A 21,690-nucleotide genomic window follows, 5' to 3' on the forward strand; every position below is an offset into this window, starting at 1 on the left:
AGGGATTTTATCCTTATTTAGTGTGTAGCCTCCCTGGGTGACAGTGACTCAATTTTGTATAATTGGTGGGTATGACCCCCGTAGGGGCATAGGGGTGGGGCTCTGTTTGAAGTTTGTTCTCTATATCTCAAGTACTGGATGGATCTTTTTGAAATTTCATATGTACTAACAGCACCTACCATGGAGTGCTATATCTTTGCTTCATACCAATTACTTTAATTATATTCAGGTGAGCGATACAGCCTCTTGTTATCTTTGAATTGTTACTTGTCCTGAACAGCATAATGTCCTGATCAGCTCAGTGGATTTTGACAAAATTTGGCCTGGAGCATCCTGCGGTAATGTGGACTCAATTTTGTATCACTGGGGGCAGAGAGATAGTGAAAAATAGAGGAATTAGAGGTCAATGTTTTTAATCCTTTTCCTTCAGTAACATTGGAGGGATTTAAACCAAATTTGGTATAGAGTATTATTTGCAAGAGTGTAGGGACTTAATTTTGTATAAACAGAGTGTGTGCTCCCGGGACCTTTGTGCAGACAGGCAGGTCCCCATCGGGAGTCATTGTGAAAATTTTCAGATAGTTGCTTAATTATTCAGAAATGAACCAATTGCAAGCCCTCAGGGCCTATTGTTAAATTAGCATTCTAGATAATGTGATGTTGTAGTAAGTATGGCATCTATATTGTGTGATCATGTAGGAGGTACGGTTTCTAGACTGTGTGATGTTGTAGGAGGTGTGGTATCTTGTTTGTGTGATGTTGTAGGTGTGGTATCTAGATTGTGTGATGTTGTAGGAGGTGTGGTATCTAGATGTGTGATGTTGTAGGAGGTGTGGTATCTAGATTGTGTGATGTTGTAGGAGGTATATCTAGATTGTGTTATGTTGTCAGACATAGTGTCTAGATTGTCTGATGATGTAGGAGATATGGTTTCTAGATTGTGTGATGTTGTTTGTGGTGATTGAAATGAAAATTAAATCATCATTACCTGAGTTTGACAAAATTGTTGACCTGACCATGTCATCAGTTTTGTATAATCAGGGACATAAATAGCCATGCAACTGAAACAAACATGTGACTGTCACAATGTTTGGTCAAACTGTATGGGACACCAGATATATATTGATTAGCTCAACTTGTCCAAAGAAGCATTGAGCTTATGCTGTGGCATAGCGACTTTTGTCCATCAACTTTTTATCTTTGAATTGCTACTTGTCCTGAACAGCATAATGTCCTGATCATCTCAATGGATTTTGACAAAATTTGGCCTGGAGCATCCTGCAGTAATGTGGACTCAATTTTGTATCAACAGACGATGTCCCCCCACCCTGGGGGCAGAGAGATAGTGAAAAATAGAGGAATTTGAGGTCAATGTTTTCAATCCTTAAGGACCATGGTGAGCTTATGCCATACCGCTCCGTCGTCCGTCCGTCAACTTTTCCTTTAAAACGCTACTTGTCATGACTGTCTGAGCAGATTATAACCAAATTTGGTCAAAAACATCCTTGGGGGAAGGGGAACAAATGTTGTATAAATGGTGGGTCTGGCCCCCCCTGGGGACTGAAGGGTGGGGCCCAATTGGGGAAATATAGCAAATTCTTTAAAATCCTTCTTCTTCTGTAGGAATGAAAGGATTTGTTCCATATTTGGTCTGAAGCATTCTTGGGTGAAGGGGAACCAATTTTGTATAAACCGAAGCTCTGGCCCTCCCTGGGGGCTGAGGGGCGGGGCCAAACAGGGGAAATATAACAAATTCTTTAAAATCCTTCTTCTGTAGGAATGAAAGGATTTGTTCCATATTTGGTCTGAAGCATCCTTGGGAGAAGGGGAACCAATTTTGTATAAACCATTGGTGTGGCCCCCCAGGGGCCTGAGGGGCGGGGCCAAACGGGAAATATAACAAATTCTTTAAAATCCTTCTTCTTCTGTAGGAATGAAAGGATTTGGTCCATATTTGGTGTGGAGCATCCTTGGGTAAAGGGGAACCAATTTTGTATAAACGGTGGGTCTGGGGGCTGAGGGGTGGGGCCCAATTGGGGAAATATAGCAAATTCTTTAAAATCCTTTTTCTTCTGTAGGAATAAAAAGATTTGTTCCATATTTGTTCTGAAGCATCCTTGGGTGAAGGGGGACCAATTATGTATAAACTGTGGGTCTGGCCCCCCAGGGGCCTGAGAGGCGGGGCCCAATAGGGGAAACATAGCAAATTATTCTTTAAAATTATCGTCTGTAGGAATGAAAGGATTTGGTCCATATTTGGTGTGGAGCATCCTTGGGTAAAGGAGAACCAATTTTGTATAAACGGTGGGTCTGGAGCATCCTTAGGCAAAAGGGACTCAATTATGTATAAACGGTGTGTTTGACCCCTCTGGAGGCAGAGAGGCGGGGCCCAATAGGGGAAATAGAGGTAAAACCTTTAAAATCCTTCTTCTACCATAAAGATTAAGGGATTTTATCCTAATTCAGTCTGGAGCATCAATGGGCCAATGTGACTCAATTTTGTATTAGCAGTGGGTGTGGTCTCCCAAGGGGCAGAAGGGCGGGGCCCAATAGGAGAAATAGAGGTAAAACCTTTAAAATCCTTCTTCGACCATCGGGATTATGGGATTTTATCCTTATTTAGTCTGGAGCATCCTTGGGTCAAGGTGACTCAATTTTGTATAATTGGTGGGTATGACCCCCCTAGGTTGCATAGGGGTGGGGATCTGTTTGAAGTTTGTTCTCACTATATCTCAAGAACTGGATGGATCTTTCTGAAATTTCATATGTACTTACAGCACCTACTTCATGCCAATTATTTTAAACATATTCAGGTGAGCGATACAGGCCCTCTGGGCCTCTTGTTTAGAAAATCCTTGTCAGCGCTCTAGTGGCTTCATTCCTTGAGGGATTTTGATCAAACTTAATACAACCACAAAGGACCATAATATCTCGAACAAGTTCGAGTTTCAGGGTTGTCGGGTCAAGGTCAAGGTCACTGTTACTATTTTTAGAAAATTGTATACTTTTCATTTTCCCAAATTAACACCAAAGGACACCATTTATATAAATCATTATAGTGTAATAGCTAGAGAGGTCCGGTAGAGGACATGTATTGCTTTAGCAATACTTACTATGCTTGTTGTTACTGAATTTGATGTTGCCTTTAAACCCACAAAGATGAATATGAAATGTTCAATTGAGGCTTATCAGAAAAATCTGTATAAATTTGATGGAGAATCAGAAAATTTTGAACTTTTTTGTTACAGGAGGACCAGGGTTGTACGATCCCTGTGAAAAGGACCCAGCTGATGCTGCAGCATCACTTTCCCCCCAGGAACGAGAGGACATCACAGCTTCAGCTCAGGTTAGTTACCCAATATTATCCTTTGTCGTTTTGTCAGGTTACTCACCATGTGTTGTAAGTGTCATAAAGTCGGATCAGGTAGGTCAACGAATATTGTCATTACAAATTTGGTCAGTTTAGATAGGTCACCAGATCTTGTGTTCAGTCATGTATCTAGCAGTTAAATACTTCTTGACTGTATTTATATATGAATATATATATATGTGTGTTGGAAGTAAATTAGGACTAGAAGTGAAATGTTCCAGCTTGTTTTGCGGCATGTTGTTTTAATATAAAATACATTTCCCTTGTTATTTGTTCCACAGCATGCTCTGCGGCTGATAGCATTCCGGCAAATCCATAAGGTTTTGGGTATGGACCAGTTGCCAGCACCCAAATTCCAACGACAAAGGATGAACCCTCGCAAGCGAAGGAGGATGGATAGTTCTACAGGAGAAGGGGATGAAGGTAAGCCGTATAAAAGGTTCTTACCAAGATGTTAAATAAGGGTGTTTCAAGAAATTCTTTAATAGTTCATGAGACAAATTCCGCCTTCAGCCTTGGGAAATAATTTGCCTATCATGGATAATTCTATGACTGTTTGCTATCACCCTTGTCTCCATCAAACAGGAATAATTCATACTTCTTCCACCATACTTTCATTTGTTTAAACTTTATATTGTTCGCCATTTGTTGATTGCAGACACTTCTGTAAAAAAAAAAAAAAAAAAATGTATTTGAAATCTGTTATTTCTCTTTGAAACAGTCGGAGAGAAGAAAGACAAAAAGGATGAAGATCAAGTTATGGAAACAGCCGATGGAAAGCAATAAAAAATTGTCATTATGCTAGAGGAGAGAAAATCTGACTTAAACTTCTTAAAGAAATATGACTAGAACAGCATTTGATGTGGGAACCATTTGTTTATTGGATGTACATTGCTCAATGATGTTAGAGTTTGTGTGGAAATTTTGGATGAAGATTCTGTAAAGTTGTATCAGATTGAGGGAGAAATACATGAAATTCTATCAGTTGGAGGGAGAGTGGGGAAAAAATCTTCAAATTTACAAACACCACGTTCAAGAACAATATACTTGAGGATGGCTACTTCCAATCAATGTAACCCATCACACACTTTAGTCCAAGTTACATTTTAGGAAACTTGTCTTTGTTTCAGCCATTTTGTAAAAATGCATTTGTATTAGCTATTTCTGTAAGAAGACTCCTCAGAATAGCTTACATCTTTTCAACATGAAATGTCTCTTGATGTTGTGATATTGTTTTTAATATTTTTTCTGTTATCTTTGTCATATTTTTATCTTAAATATTGTGTTTAAACCTTCACATTAGAGCTATAATTGTATTTAGAGTTGAAGTAATATCTCTTACTTTCTGTTTCTTAAAGAAAAAACATTATGCAAATCAAAACATAGGCCTTTATAGTGTTCCATAACCTGGATTAAAATATATCTTGATTTCCGATTAAAATCAATACAAGGCATATAACGTTCTTTTTCAGTATTCAGTTTGAATTCCATATCCTGGTTTATACTGAATTTCATACCGAAGTTAGCTTCAAAGGTTGAAGAATCTAATTTTTGATGACCACATTTAAATCATTCATGTATAAAAGACATCCGACTACCTGAAGCTGCTGGCTTTCTCCATACCAGATCACTGTATCCATATTTTATCTTTGTTCTCGTGGTGTGCAGGTAAATCAAGATTAATCGTTTCCAACATTGATGTACATAGTCGCATTGCCTCATCTAGATTGTTTATAGTAGACTGTCAGGTTTAACAGTTAACTAAATGCGAGTGTGTCATTTTGTCAGTATTACAAGCTGTGTCCATGCTGAATGGGTAATGCTGGTGTTCAGACAGTCCCTTGAGTAGGATAGCTGGTTTATACATAATGGTTCTGTACAAATTATCACTGTTATTATTATTTTGCTACAAATGTAAAGTTGTGCTGTGTCTGGAATGGACATTTTACGAAGAGACCCCACACATTATGATGCAGTTGCACGAAGCCGTATAGCTCTGGTACCCCGCCACATGTAGTCAAATGTATTTTGTGAGACATACCAGTTGTGAACGAGTGTTGTGTACCTATTATAGGCACTTGTATTGCATACTCAATATGCCAGTAATATTTACTGGTTAATGGATCAATAAATGTCTGATGTGTATCTTAAAAAAAAATCTGTTGTCTTTTGTTACTTTACTGTAGAAGGACAAAGAGAAAGCAGTTAAATTTGCTTAAATACTCTATACGTTTTCAAAATTATCAAAATTGAAAGCATGATAGTTTGTCCTGATGTTATTAATATCACCAGCATGAACCATGGATAACACACACAAGTGCTCCCTATTTGTGCAGACTTAATTGATAAATTGAAACTTCATCTGTCTTAAACTAAAGATTGGTCAAAATCTGATCATTATAGACAAAATGTCTCAAAATTGCAAAATTGATATTAAAAAAAAAAAAGATGTTAAATGTAGTCGGCAATATAAACAGCAAATATTGGCTTTACAGCAAGTTTAATGCCATGTTTTTAGTTACATAGACAGTTAATAAGTATCCAGGTGTATATCTTGCGATGATAATGTGATTGTCAAGATATAACCATCTCGAAGCCCTGTTCTTGTTATTGTCATCTAAATTTGGTTTTCAAATACGAACTGCTTGCATATTAACACCCAAAAATAGCATATTAACACCCAAAAATAGTATTTTACCATATAGTCCAGCATTCGGTCTACTCGGGGACAGTTTAATGCATTATACGTCCCTGGTCTACTAAACCTTCGCAATTTTGCAGGATTCGACCGTAGTGTTAGGAAGATGCTAGATCCGGTTTTCTGAAATAATTCTTACATTAGTGTTGTACTGTACTCTGCTTGGATGTAAAATAAAGAAAGCCATGTTCCGATGTAATATTTTATTGTTCCTGAAAACGAAGACCCTCCCATACAATATGTATTAGGACAAACAGGTAATTTGAATTAGATGATATTCCTATTAATATTTCCATGGACTAAATGCATGGAAGCTTCATATGATTCTAGAATGTAAATGTTTTGAATTGAAGAAGTAAACAAAAATCAATCTAATTAAAATTGGATCTGCAGTGCTCTGTATATATGATACATCAGTATAGGGAGGAAATGAAGAACCAATTTTAATTAGGGACTGGTTATACATGCATAGGAAGTAATAAACGTCGGTGGATGTACTCGGTAAAGTGATCGTAAAATGTATGGGACAGGGGCGATAACTTGTCCATTTCTGCAGTGATCTTGGCTGAAACCATGTGACGAAATCGGAATATGGTTCATCGCTCATACATAGACATACAAAGGAAGCACAACAATAAAGAATTCATGTGCAATACTAAATTCATCGTCATAGTTACCCTGAAAACCAATTTATGAATGACTAGATTCATTGAACACTGAAATCTGACAATAAATAGACCAACTGGATAGAAATCCTCGGCAATCTAGCGACCAATTACCAAATTACTGGATTCAAATCCAATGTAATCCTACCTATCGGGTCATGTATGTACATTAACATCTTACGTAAGCTGGCTGTCAATTACTGAAGGCAAATATTAAAAATTCGATCTTATCTTGGCTACTAATTATTAATTACTCGAACGTAACACTGGCTTCCAACTTGTGAATGCCGCCTCTAGATTGAAATCTATGTAACCATGGCTACCAATTAATGAACGCTTACATATATTGAAATCTTACGTAACCTGGCAACCAATTAAGGAAGATGAAAATCCGATGTCATCTTGGCCTCAAATTAATAGACGACTAGATTGAAATCCGCCAATAAATAAACGATTAGTTATAAAATTCTGTGTAACCCTGACTACCAATGTATGAATGACAAGATTGTAATCATGGCTAACCAATCAATGGACGTCTATATTGCAATCCCATGTAACGAACCGTGATTACCGATATATGAACAATTTTACAGAATCCTACACAGTTTAAGACCGTTGCTCAGGCTGCACTATTCTGGCTGGTTCATTAAGATATTTCATTAAACAAAGAATGTGCAACACATTCACTATTTAATTAACACAGTACTATTTTCTGTACATCAACAAAACATCGCCACTTGATGAACACTGGTCATTTCATTTTATTGATGAACAATTATTGCAATACCATCAGAATAGGGAAATAGCGCTGCACTGCTCAACCAATCAAGACTAAATATGAATTTAGAAAACATAATTACGAACAAAACATTGTCTGCTGGAAACGGAACAACTCGTCATGTCCTGAACGAAGCCCGCTAGGTTCTGGACAGAATAAGCTGGTATGTTGCCTGTCTGTGACATAAAAACATACGAGAAATAAATTAAACAGTTATTATAATTGTACACGCAATAATTTAATGAAACTTATCACAGGTTTCAGACACCCCATAACAGTAGTGTCTCTGAATGTTCCACATAATCCACTAAGCTACAGATTAATTTAATTAAATATTTTAAAGCTTTTGTTGAAAAGTTTGAAGCTAGAGCTGTTTTTCTTGGTAGGTCCCTTGTCCTCCTTTTTGTCAGGTCCAGCTCGAGGTGATTTTGGTCGCCTCTGGGCGGCATGGAATTTTTCTTCAGAAATGAACAAAGGTTGAAAGTTCACGTGGCGGTCTCCCTTTTCACGCTGTATTTCATGAATGATCCCATGGAAAACATCTTCTACGTATTCAAATTCCTCAGCTGCCGTTGTCTCGAAAAACAAACTCTCAAACTCTTGTGCAAGTGTGTTCCCTTCTACTTTGCTTATTTGCCTATTCAAAAGAAAACGAAAAAATAATTGCGGTTAATTAGAGAATATTCGATTAAATGCAGTTCCGAGGAAGAGAAAATTGTATGAATACGTCAGATCGGAACTAAACACTATCAACTAATGAAAACCAGCAGGGCAAAAGTCACTTTTTATAGAAGCTGTCTCTTTGGAGGGATTGGGCATAAGCAACAAAAAGGAAAAAGAAACCCGAAGACATCTGTTCTAGCCGGGCTGTCGGTACCCTCCTTACGTACCAGGCAGCTGTGACTCAACAATAATATAAAAGTACACTGACCTTGCTATGTCAAACAACTCAGAAACAAATGTTTTGATAAAGCCATATAAATGTCATCTTATAGAGGGAGCGAAGCAGCTTCCTGGGTTAGTTTGGGCAGGGTCGACCTACCACATACAGACTATATGCACAGCTGTTTCAACGCATTAAAACCTATCCTCTAGAACGGTACAGTCTTCAGCAATCAAATATAATAGATATAAACAAATAAAGCGCAGAATTATGTACGGGTTTTTGACAATTTATCTTCTCGAATACTTCTAGGCAACTACCACAACTAGGGCAATAGTCTGGCTGACGTACCACAGCTGGCGACATGATAATAAAACAGTCGTCTCAGACTAGAATCTAAGTTAAATGTTTATAAATCAATTATGTCTCGCGAAAACAAAAACGTATTCAGCTAAAACATAATAAAATCTCAATATGTCAAAAAATCACATTGCCATCTGACCCTAAAGAATGTTTGATATCAAAATTCGAACTTAAAAGATTGTATTGTTTTATGATAATTTTTAAAAGTAAGTTAGCATTTTAAAACAAAGTGTATTATAAAGAGGAAACAAATTTATGCAGCATTACTATGCTAATGCAAAAAGTTGGAATACCAAATAGTCTTTAATTCTCGTGAATATAAAAAAAAAAAGCAACATTGCAATTTTCATTGACGAAAGGTTTAGATGTATATTTTGACATTAAAATTCCTCAACACATTCACAATTGAAATTAATGTTGTTGTATTTGGGTGTATCATTTATACTTCTTTCAAATGTTATGAAACGTCCAAAGTTATATTTTTTTATTGAATTTAGACGAAACGTGTCAATTTCTATATTCAGAAAGTACTTTTTCGTTTTGCCTTTATGTTATATTATTGATAAAACATATTAGTTCTAATATGATATTACATTAAAACGAATTCGCATAGATAGTTTCCACATCCTCAACATAACCATTAAATTGCCATAGAAATACAAGTGCGATATAGCAAGTACGAAAGCAATGGATTACATGTAACAGACTGATCTAAAGTGTATGTTTGCCGAATCTCGATGAATACATTACCCGTGATGTTCATCAGTTGTATCAAAGTGGTGATAACTTTTATTAATAATATTTGTGTAAAATTGTTTAAAGTACTCATCAAGATGCCAGAGAGATTCTATTTATAGCATGTTCAATATTATAAAAAAAAATTATCCTAAGTTGACTGTGAATGGCGCATCAAACGACGTTGTATTCGATTAGATCACATAGAATTCAAAATGATTTTTGTTTCATAGTTTTCACATAAGCTGAAAATAATACGTGGTAAGCTTTCCATATTATATGAGAATTACAATAATACTATGGCAATATAATCATATCTTAGCAATTTACATGAGAAAATTATCATAGTGGTTTGATTGTGACGTGTCATGATAAAAAGGCCCACAGCAATGTCATTTAAGTCACCTATTTTCTGTCACTTCAGGAACGTGTAGCCTTTTCAAATATGTCCAATCGCCGTTTCACAAAAAAGGAGACGGATTAACATTAGAACTTTGTATTTGTTTTTTTCGAATCCTATATGTATATCATGTTTGTATATCTGGAATATTATACCGATAATGAAATAAAGTTTAAACTAAATATTGCCAACAGATTTTATGTTGTTTTCGCGATAACCAAAAGCGTTTCAGCATGTGGGATAATACATTTAATCCTTACTTTGATACAAATTGTTTTCGTGTTTTCCATTAAAATTATATACATAAGTATTTATGTCTCAACATGGTGTTATATATGCAAAGACATGACTATTGCGCGTGCTTCACCAAAACACATTCATCATATTAATAATATTGGACAAATTTTCCTATCGGTATTTTCATCATATTTGTAACATATTAACCGGACGCTACGGACTTGGCGTACTGTTGGTGCCATCTAATTCTACCTCATTTAAGAATAGAAATATAATTCTATTCAATTTTAAAAGATAACCTGTTATGGACTTTATTCAATTTTGAAACATTGATTTCAGCTCTTAATTACTATCCGGATCAATTACACTGCATCACCTGATGACAAGGAAGTTATTTTTCTCAACGTATACGTAATATCATCACATGCAGTGTTACATTCAAGTTCAAGTTCTTTATTACCTTGGGTCTTTTGACCCATCGGTTTCAAGACATGGCTTGATGACACGGTGAACTGTGTGAAGACGTAAACTTATCACATTTAGGGTTGCGTTTGCACATTTCAATATAAGACAAGTAACATTAATAACATTTATCGTTTCTACATAGAATGCTGGTTTCCATGCTTAAATTTGAAATCGATCAAATGTGTATTGAATATATAAAGCCGACTGTAATTCCTCCTTAACGATGCAACGATGCAGGGCTTTCTATGATCACATCGCTTAAAATATACGAAAATTATTTCTTAAAAGAAATAGGAAAATGCCAACCTTCCAACGAAACAGAAATTTATATTTTTCCTGAGAACAATTTTGTAAACGAACTAAAACGCTTTTCAGGTCCCCTTCGTTGTCTTTCAAACTTGACACTATCGTATTTATGTAGATCTCTTATTGATATTGGTGTATATCACAGGGACATGATCATTCGTTACATCTATATTTGAAGTAATTTTACATGTTTTAGGGGTTAAGATCGACTTGCGGTAAAAATAATACCCTCAATGATTGTATATAAAACTGATTGGGGGGGGGGGGGGGCATTTTTACCGAAATTCGATCTAAACCCTAAAACATGTAGAATTACTCTGAACACCTTAGTTTAGGTCCAAATATAAATATAGATGTAACCAGTTCTCATACCCCTGTGGTGTAAATGATACCTACCGATATCGTTCGAGGTCTATTTTGTTTCCGACCAGAGCCACAGGAGAATCTTTCGAGTTGGCTTTGAGGTATTGTGTGACACTCTCTAAATATTCACGCGCTTTATCAAAACTTTGTCTACTTGTGATCCCGTACACCACCATAAAGCCGTCTGCCCATCGTAGATACCGCAAGGGGTCGCTGTCCTCCTAGAAGTACAATAAACAACACAATGGTTCATGGAATGTAACAAAAGAAACTCTTGGTATTTTTCCAGCTGTTATTGTCTTCTCCCCAATATTCAATATGATTGAGATACTGCATATTACGTTGTTTCCCAAAATAAAATGGCTGTGTATAGCATCCACTGCGAATGAAAATATGCCAGAAAAATGCTCTTGAGAGTTCAAGGAAAGATATACATTTCGTGAAATATGAATTATTTTAAAGAGTGGAATTATCGATAACTGATATTAGACGATGCAACTCCATAAAAGTCTTTTCGTTCTCAACGGACAAAGACAATTATACCTTCTAAATGTGTCTATCATATTGATATAGCTAGCTTCAACTATTGCGCTGTTCACACTTCTAGTATATTTATACAGTAGACACAGAGGTACGTAGTTCAAATTTATCCTAAACAGCCTTGGAGTTGTCGGAAACATCGTAAATATGGCCCTCCTATATGAGATGACATTGTGACGTCAGCAGTTGCTGTAACCTTGCCAGTATTTATTAATAAATATATTACAATCATAAGTTTCATGGGAACAAAACCAAAAATGTTTCAGAGGCCGTGTCAACCATTTTGTGATCAGAATCTAGGTTCGTATATAACAAGTCGGGGCCTCTAATCGACTGGGTAATGGTAATATTGCCTTGACCGATGATAGACGAGTCGATAGTGGTACGTATGTTTTGATATTACGACGAGATAAAATAAGATGAAATATTAACATGTTGGAGGTTTTCGCCGTATAATAGCTCACTTGAATTTTTAACGAATTAGTTATTCTTGTAAGTTGAGGGGCATTTCAACTATTGTAGTTACTGTTGTATGTCTAGTACAATATATGTTGCAGACCGGATATGACGTGTTTACTCACCTTATCGTAGGTATCCATGACGTGAATACACATTTCTGTTCCATCAATGTCTTCGTGCTTTGTGTACGTGTCCTCTGCAACATCAATGACGTTAACCAAAACGAAGTCGAAAATCATAAAAGACATTTTAAAATGAAATAGAGGAAAAAGAAAACAAACATTTCTATGGTAAATGTTCGGTTATAGATTTGTTTGATTGTAGCAGATGCGTGGGTTTAGTTACAAGAAAATGCAATTGGCGATTTTTTTTTAACCAGGACAGAAAAAACATTTAAAACACTAGAACGCGACGTTACTTGGTTTCTTACCAGTAGATACGATATTAGTGTATCCAATATTGTTTGATTACGCTTGACAATAACATAAATAAAGGTCATTAAAGACCATTCAAGATTCGACGATTTTCTTGTGTTCTTAGCTATGATTTAAAACTATTATTCGCTCAATTTATAATTTCATTGCCACATTCAGAATAAACGCTAAAGAGCGAATTCGTCTCAAGGTAAAGAGCACCACTGCATCAGTAATGTTTCACGGAAAAGAGTTCCACTCGAAGCTGTTTTTGACCTGGAGTTTTCTCCCTCCTTTGTAGAACACATACAATGCATCGAAACACGTGGTTTTCATGGAATATTTCTTTTAAAAAGAACCTAAACAAATAGTTCCTTATAGCGACAATGGTAATAATGTAGGCTTGCTTGTTGGTATCCTTTACCTTAACGAGACTATAACTATACTCACCAATGTTAGGGTCATACTCCATGATGAACCGTCGGGTTATGTACTTCACGGTTAGTGCTACAATGGAGGTAAATATTACATATGTAAGATCAGTCATATCACGTTACACGATAAACATCCACACATCAACAGGGATAGAGGACACACCAAAACAAAAGGGAAAACATTATAAACCTCTCAAGAAAAACAACAACAAATAACAACAACAACAACAACAACAACAACAACAACAAACAAACAACAACAACAACAACAAACAAACAACAACAACAACAACAACAAACAAACAATAACAAAAAGGTACTAAATCAGGACGTACAGTATCTGTGTATCAATGTTTTTAATCATATGCAAATAATGTAAAAAACAATACCGCACTATACAGTCATGTAATGATGTTACCAACTGTGCGATACACGAAGTTATACTCCGCAGTTAGGTAGCAGTCTTTATAATATTATGAAGAATTTCAATTGTATGGTATTTTGCATTGTTGGGATTTTTAAATTTGCCCTGTAATCGAGATTATACTAGACCAGAATTTAACTGTTACCAATTTTCCCCTTTTCAACTGAACTGTAATATATTTTTCCCTTTTCAATCGAACTGTTACCAATTCTTTTTCCTTTTCGCTGCCATTCACCCATTCTTTTCAGTGTTATGTATCTGGACACCTTCGACTATAGACCAGGATAATGGGTTATATGATCGATTCAAAGTTTTATTAGTTGATTGTTGTCGCATTTAACCTTGACTCTTGAGCGGATGCTTCCTCAGTGGACCCTAGCTTTACTGACGAGTCTCAGAAGGACGAAACAGTTAATGGTACGGTGAAATTCATTATTATCAACTTTGAAGTTTCATTGATAACTCTTATCGTATACGTGGAGCTGTATTAACAATACTGTACGTTACTTAAAGCTCTCTGACATCGTGTGATACTTAAAGCTGTATTGCTTATTCTTTATTATGCATAAATCTAATTTTTAACTCGGGGTAAATCTGAAACTTCATATACCCCCCACGTGCTGCCTACGTGAACACACTCTGTATAGTTGTATGCACTAGTTGATTCAAGGGAACTCTACACAACAGACAATAGTTTGTTGTCCGTCATGTTTCTGAACGCCCTTTTGTCCCTGCATAAATGTTTGGCAGGTACTTGTAGTTACGTAAGCAGTATCTCAAATCTATCTCTAAAGAAATGTTACGGCTGTGAAGGTTGCCAGCACTCTGAGAGAAGACTGGCCTTGGAGACTAAGCTTGTTTAGCGTTTTGTAACATTTGTAGCTGTATTCTTACACACACTTACACATGGATGTGTATATTGTTACTTTAGTAAGATACATCCGTGAAACATTAAAGCCCACAGGTTTTACGTTGGTCAATTCTCAAATTCGTATAACCACGAATATTAGGTCTCTGACCACTTCCACCTTTGAAAGGGTACACACAAACTGTTATCTTGTCTATTCACTGTTCTTAATTGCTGAACACAAATCTTTAAATCAAATGCCCTGTGGGTTATATTTTATGTTAAAGAGATAATTTCTTGTTTAACAAGCGTGAACTCTCACCCTGTTCCCATCCTTCCACTATCAGGCGGTTTCCCAACTTATTTATATAATTCCCGGACAGTGATGTGCCGGAATTTCTCCCTACTGCAAGATTAATGTGTCTGAAAATGGGAGAACATAAATTGAGACTGTTTGAGTTGAACATCTCTCCTCAATATCAGCGGGAGTCCCCGCCTTTATCATTGCATATCAGATACGGCCACCATTTGTAGACTTCCGAACGGTTTAATATGATCCCTATGTAAATACCCGAGATAAGAATGCACTGTTAACTCCGTTATGTTTTGATACATTTACACGTATTTGATCCATGACTCAAAGAAAACATAGATTTACTGCAATATAAAAGCTTTACATAAAAAAGATTTTGTCATTGCTCTTGTGCAATTGCTTAAGAAATTACACCAAAACAGCGGTAAACCGCCAATAGTTGGCTAACAATTTGACTGGCTTTTCACCACATGGTCTCGGCATCTGATCTCAAGGTTTCTTGTAAGTTCTTGGTATTGGCCGTTTGGAACTTGTTAAAAGTGTAATCAAAATTGCACTCAACTGATATAAGATGTTTAACTATCTTTCGCTTCAATTTGAATTTGTATTCGTGTCACCTTTATGGCATTGAGTGAATGTCAAGGCCATTCATTTGAACAAACGTTGTATCCTATCATACTCCAGTCAACTAGCATCATGCCTATTGGCTCTCGGTTAGTTAGAAGCCTTTGTTTGAATGGTTTAACACATCTGACACCTATGTTTCCTTGAAACTCGGCCAAGTCGTTCATTTGAACAAACTTAATATGTCTGCATCTCAGCATGCTACAGGGTTAATATGAAGACGCTAACATGTACCCTGTAACCTCAAGAGTATTTCAATGCCATTATTTTGAACAAACTTTAAAGATATTTTACTCAGCACACTACGGGCCAAATAGCATTACCATAATAGGCCTCTCGATTAATTAGAAGAAGCTGTTAAAGGGAAAAAAATTGACGCCGGAAGACGGATTACGGACGCTTCAAGCAAGTAAGCTAATCATAACAGCACAGCGCTCAGTTATTTTATATGTGAAGACGTAAAACACAAAAGGTCGGTTATTATCAAGGTTTATTCGTTAGCAAGAGGAAGGAAGTAAACATCAAGCCCTTCTCTCAGTCCTGTTCAGTGAATACGTGATGTCAAATATGGTTCTGTTGTAGGCCCAGTGCTTAAATGCAAAACGTGATAAAAATAAAGGAACTGATGTAAGTCTGGAGCAGTGGGCCACTCTCTGTAGATACACTCTACAAAACTGTACGTGCCGCACATCTAGAATCGAGGCAACTGGACATTCATCACCAGCGGAAATATCGAAGTAAACTCGGGATATTATTTACGTCCTATAACTGTTATGGGATAGATGATTTACACATCATTTATCTCATATAAAGATATTGGGATAAACAGCCGCCTCGTGAGGTTTTCATGGAACACATTCTAAAAATAATTGTAGATATATTTAGTTGAACATACGCTAAATTACAATATTGAAGACAGGATCTAATAATCAGAAAATACTTATCAACGCCTGCTCTCATCACAAACTTACATTACTATAATGAAAACAGGCATGCTTATGGCGCATGATTAATGATTAATCATAAGATCCACAGTTTTGATGCACACCTCTAAACTATTAAGTACACAGAAAGTGTTGTGTAAACCTAAAGCAGTTCTTATTCAAACTCCGTGTTTAAAGCTTTACAATATGGGAACAATGTTCGTGTTTCATTTAGAACCGTTGACTCTACGACAAACTGATAGATATTCCCACGGAGACGTGTATTTGCAACATGGGCGTTCAAAAATATAACATATCTATGCAAGATGGGCAACTGAAGTTCTCAAAACTGGTAGTATAGAGTTGTGGGTGACTGCACAATATGATATTATTACACGTTTGTCTTGCTATAAATATCTTATTGTACCACAAAAAGAAATATGTCAAGAGTGCTAGAAACAAAATAAAAAGTGAAGTTTGAGGCCATAACGGTATAAGAAATTGAGGGGTTTCTTTGTTTTCTTCTTTTTCTTTCCGATGGGAAAGGGTGTTTTAGACCTGCTTTTAAAATGCATTTACCATCGATACCAACGCATTTAAAATGCAAGCAGTTTATTATTAATTTCCTTATTCAAATCATAAACGACAGTCTCATTACACGAACTTACATTGTATTATAATACTGGTAGATCGATGATTTGCAAATCCTCAGAAAAAAAAAATCTTCTCTTGAAAATTAACTCACTTTGTAAAATTATCATTGTCATGATCACCACGCCTGATATATTATGGAACTTAATCAGAAATGACTCCCGAATATTTCGTAAATTATAAAACATTTCCATCAATGTTGAGTTTTAATAACTTTTACTAACTAAGTTTTAAACTATCCGTGAAATCATTGCATTGCTTATCCCGAGGAGTTCCTTGTTTAACGTAATGATTATCCGCGTCAAATTCAAATCCTCAGGAGAAATATATTTCAATTAGGACCGGTCTGCAAAAGGATGTCACCACTGTTCATTAGCACGGATATTGGACTAGATAATTGACAACTTATTTAAAGCACAAACTGAACCATTTATCATTTATAGATATGAAATGCTACATGGGGATATCACCATATATTCGGATTTCAGTTAATGCTCATCAGTAAACACACGTGAAATTCCTGTCAAGACGCGCTGTCGACAGCATTCTGAGGAATCCTAATGGTTAAATCAAATGGGTTGCAAAGTGATTATGTCGAGGTTAATATAACGGGTAATGCGCTATAAAGTTGAATGCCATTTAACAGTTATCTTAATCAGGTAACATCCGCCATAAATAAGAAATATTGAGGTCAAAGGTTGGCCGCTGGTCAAAGTAGATTGCAGGTGAATTTCAAGGAGGATGTTTGGCCCAAGGGTTGGAACCAGTTTAATCAGTTGATTGATAGTTGTCGAGTACCGTCTTTAACGATTATTATTATAATTTTTATTTTCAATAGTAATTAATTAAAACAGTGTGTTAATTCAGTAAATGTGTATTGCGTCACCACAAATGAGGTGCTGATGGTTTAATTCAATTTTACACATATCAGTCAAGAGAAGGACTTCAGGAAATCCTAGCATGCTTTTAATTGGTTGGAAGTTCTGTTTATGGAAACTAATTTACAATATGTTTTATAGTGAGCTTTACATCGTATGAGAACATGAGGATAGAATTAGGAATTTTTTAGAGAGGAAAAATATCATTCTGTAGCATGGAAACAAAATGATCTGTAAATGGACATGTGGTTTTGAACTATGGCAAAGTAAAAGAGCTTTTTCATTACATTATTACAAAGACATAATAATAGTTAATTATCGCGTTTAAAATTAATGTAAGAAGAAAATTAATATTTAGTAACTCACTGGTAGAGGAAATCAAATCAGCAGGTAAGTCAACTATAGTTTATCGGATCATCAGTGGTAAAATCATCAGGAAGTATCGCCAGGGACACACTTTATCAACAACATTTGGAATCAGACGTCAGACTTTAAGCCGATAACAGAGTAAAATTTTAATTATCAAAAGACGTAAAGTTTAGCTTCAAAACAACATATCATCAACCAAAACGTGCTAGATTGTTTTAGAAAGAGACGATAACTCCAGTCAGCTCCCAGGGAAGCAGGATTACACACAAAAAACAGAGAAAAAACAACAGAAAAGAATTTTATCTGACTATATGACTTATTTACATTTGAAATACTGCTCCGAATACCCTGAACACAAGATTTCTCGTTCTCTTTTTGTAAACTAAGACCAAAACTCATTTCTTTGTTGTCCTTTTCCAAATACCACAGTTGTCTTTGCCTTCAACAGCAAAACATGTCCCTCAAACTGAAAGCTTTGAAATCAGGTGGTATTCCATGCAGTTTACACCCAAATGTTTTTATCTCAAATGTAGAAAATAAGGAGAATGTGCTGGAAATGTTTTCCTGTTTCCCCACCGGTCATGTTATAAAGTACCCTGTGTGGAAGCGAGTGAAAGAAGACAAGGTGTGGAGAACAAAAGTTGTGAATGAAGAAGAAAATGTAAATTTATTTAAGTCTGCTTTTGCGACCGAATGTTTGAAATTTAAAAGTAATGTAGAAAGAGTAAAGGAGCAATTCAAATAAATAAAAATGTTGAAAGATAACTTGCGTGACGGCCACGTCATTGTGCAAATGGATTTTGCTAAAAACTGTTCTTGCAAATCCAAGGAAGATGTCCAGTCTTCATATTTTAATAAAACACTTGTTACTTTACACCTATGTGTCATTTCTTACAAAGGAAATGACACTCTTCTTCATAGAAATGGTATCTACACTTCAGATGAACTCTCCCACAATTCTTCAACAGTTTTCAGTTTTCTGAACAAATTAATTCATGATGAAGTGAAAATTTTAAAACCCAAAGTCAGTCATATACACTACTGGACAGATGGCCCCACGTCACAGTACCGTAACAAGTATATGTTTGCCATTCTCAACCGCCACATAGATCTTTTTCGTGTTCTTGCTTCATGGAAATATTTCGAGGCAGGACACTGAAAAGAGCCATGTGACAGTTTAGGCAGTACTGCTAAGAGGATGGCCGACAATGCAATATGTAGAGATGCTGCACAAATACAATCAGCATATGACTTCTTCCTGTGGGGTTCATCTATAAATTCCGCTATCATATACAGATATGTGTCAAAAGAAGAAGTTAGAAGAAATAGAATCGTATATGACAATATAACCAAGAATTCAACGCCTATTGTTGGTACTTTTCAACTCCACTCAGTTGTATCGTTTGGATCTAAAAAATACAGTCAAAGTGCGAAATACCTCATGCTACTGCTCAGACTGTTGGGACAGAAATGGCTCATTTAAAGGGTCGTGTACTGGGTGGTCAGAGAAAACTATTTTTTGTCAAAAAGTCAAATCAAACCGGACAATTAAGTTTGGTCTTTATGCCAAAAAGTAGAATGCTTTTGTTGACACATAAACTGTTGACCAAATGTGGGATGTGTCATTTATTACTATGTACGATATCATATGGTTTTCCATTGTGTCACAATTTTAACATTTTTCAATCATTACCTATGCCGAGATCGATACCTAGACTTCTCGACCTTCAAAAGAAAAAAACGCTAGATTGATAAATGACTACAATTGTTATATATATTTTTTAAAACATGTTCATGTACAGTGCTGGAAACTGACAAGAAACAAACGTATTCTCTGTTTAACCAATATTATCCGGTCTGAACTCATTAATTCTATAGAAAAAATGGAATAGCAGGAACTTGCTATACATAGATATATTACTGATATCAGAATAGGGGAAATGGAACATAAAGCGTTTCAAAAAATTATTCATCCATGCCAAGAGACGCATTGCTTATTTTTCATCCACTTGATTATTTTGGTTTAATGTCGTTATCAGCAACCATACCCAAGTGCCAGTCAATATGGTTGTTTCATATTCAGACATACTTTTCACCTATAACATTAATAAAGTTTTTTTTTTCAATTTCATTATAATAAGCACTGCACATATTTAAATATTTTATGTGTGCTCACCCGAGCAATTTATATGTCCTAATGATTGTGACTGTAAAGGGAATAGCTGACGGCATTGGTATACTGAGTCGTCGGTGGTTCGCTCTCTAGCATGTGTTAGCTAAAATAGTATTTATAGTACAGTATGTGTATAGTTATAAGTAGTTTGTACTTGAACATAGAGATTGTATCATATCATTAGTATCAAACTATAACTTACATATATGTAGCTTCAAATGAAATAGCGAAAAACTTTTAGTAGAGAGCTGAAATGTGTATATCATGAAAAAAGAAAACATGCAGAGCATACAAAACTACAAAACTGATACATGTACTAAATATCTATACTGTTGTCTGGTGCTATGTCCGTACATCTACTAAAGTACTGTAGATATATATTGATGGATTCAAAAATAATACGATATTGAATAAATTGTAAAATGCTGAAAAAGAAACTTCAGAAATGATTGTATTGTTTTCTATCATCATTCTTTACCGTGTTGTGTGAAGACAAAGTAAATGAGCATCATAAAGCCAACGTCATTATTCATAACGTCACATAATGTCAAAATGACGTCAGATTTTTCTTCAGGTAAACATTTTTCCAATAGCTGCTATTTTTATCTGGATTACCAGTTGATGCCAATATTTAGATATTCGGTTTCTTGAATATCTTGGCAGTAACATTATATAGGTTTTATATATTTTCTCTCGGGCTCATTTTTTACCAAAGTTACAAAAGTATTTGTCCAGTTTAGCGTGGAATCGGTGATATAAACCACCAACCCACGGTCCGTATACTTGTATTATGTTTATATACACATATGTAAACTGTGGGGTGGGGATCTGTGCCACGCCTCTGTGATATATAAACCAGCGATCCCTACTCAAGCCCTACCACATACGCCAAAACAAACGTGAACTTTCAGATTTCCCTATCTTATATTGCAGTAAACCCTATCCTTCGTAGACACGGTATCCCAGCCACACCTCCCTGTCAGCATTAGGAGGGCGTGTGGCGCTCTAATTCGGAAATTGACACTATCTATCAGCGGGTGATAATAACCCCCTCTGGTTGTCACTTCGTTCGCGGAGAAATCATGAAGGGAGATTGTGAACGGAGCCGGGGTGCGTTGTTTTTTTATACCGTTACGACACATGAACTTCACGCGTAATCTTTGTTGTGTTCGTTTTTGAAGTGTTCTAAAATCTCCTTTTCACGTTAAATAGAGAAATGACATTTTGATTTTACTCTTTTGCTTAGGAAGTCGTGTTTGTTCAAGCTAGGATACTTACAAAGTAACCAATCTTATAACATGCTCGCGCACGTGTCGCGTTCACCAAACAATTACAATGTACAAGTGATACTCTTTGAATGCTTTCTGCAAATGGCGTGT

General features: G+C 35.9%; 2 protein-coding genes across 6 annotated transcripts in view; one reads left to right on the top strand and one right to left on the bottom strand.

The window, feature by feature from the left end:
• Nucleotides 1–5,523, top strand: part of LOC110447238 (zinc finger RNA-binding protein-like) — a 36,141-nt gene extending 30,618 nt beyond the window's left edge. For all 5 annotated transcript variants that reach the window (XM_021492787.1, XM_021492789.1, XM_021492790.1 and 2 more), the window contains 3 exons: nt 3,249–3,346; nt 3,652–3,793; nt 4,092–5,523. In XM_021492787.1, coding sequence (XP_021348462.1) covers nt 3,249–3,346; nt 3,652–3,793; nt 4,092–4,156 — 305 coding nt within the window. In that variant the 3' untranslated portion in view covers nt 4,157–5,523. The remainder of the gene's footprint in view (nt 1–3,248; nt 3,347–3,651; nt 3,794–4,091) is intronic.
• Nucleotides 4,204–21,690, bottom strand: part of LOC110447239 (ras-like protein family member 12) — a 42,802-nt gene continuing 25,315 nt past the window's right edge. Inside the window, exons 2-5 of the mRNA XM_021492793.1 lie at nt 13,126–13,182; nt 12,385–12,458; nt 11,297–11,484; nt 4,204–8,148 (exon numbers count right to left, since the gene is read on the bottom strand). Of these exons, the coding sequence (XP_021348468.1) occupies nt 7,836–8,148; nt 11,297–11,484; nt 12,385–12,458; nt 13,126–13,182 (632 nt within the window). The 3' untranslated portion in view covers nt 4,204–7,835. The remainder of the gene's footprint in view (nt 8,149–11,296; nt 11,485–12,384; nt 12,459–13,125; nt 13,183–21,690) is intronic.

The sequence above is a fragment of the Mizuhopecten yessoensis genome, unplaced genomic scaffold (assembly GCF_002113885.1).
Source record: "Mizuhopecten yessoensis strain PY_sf001 unplaced genomic scaffold, ASM211388v2 scaffold3235, whole genome shotgun sequence".
Classification (NCBI taxonomy): domain Eukaryota; kingdom Metazoa; phylum Mollusca; class Bivalvia; order Pectinida; family Pectinidae; genus Mizuhopecten; species Mizuhopecten yessoensis.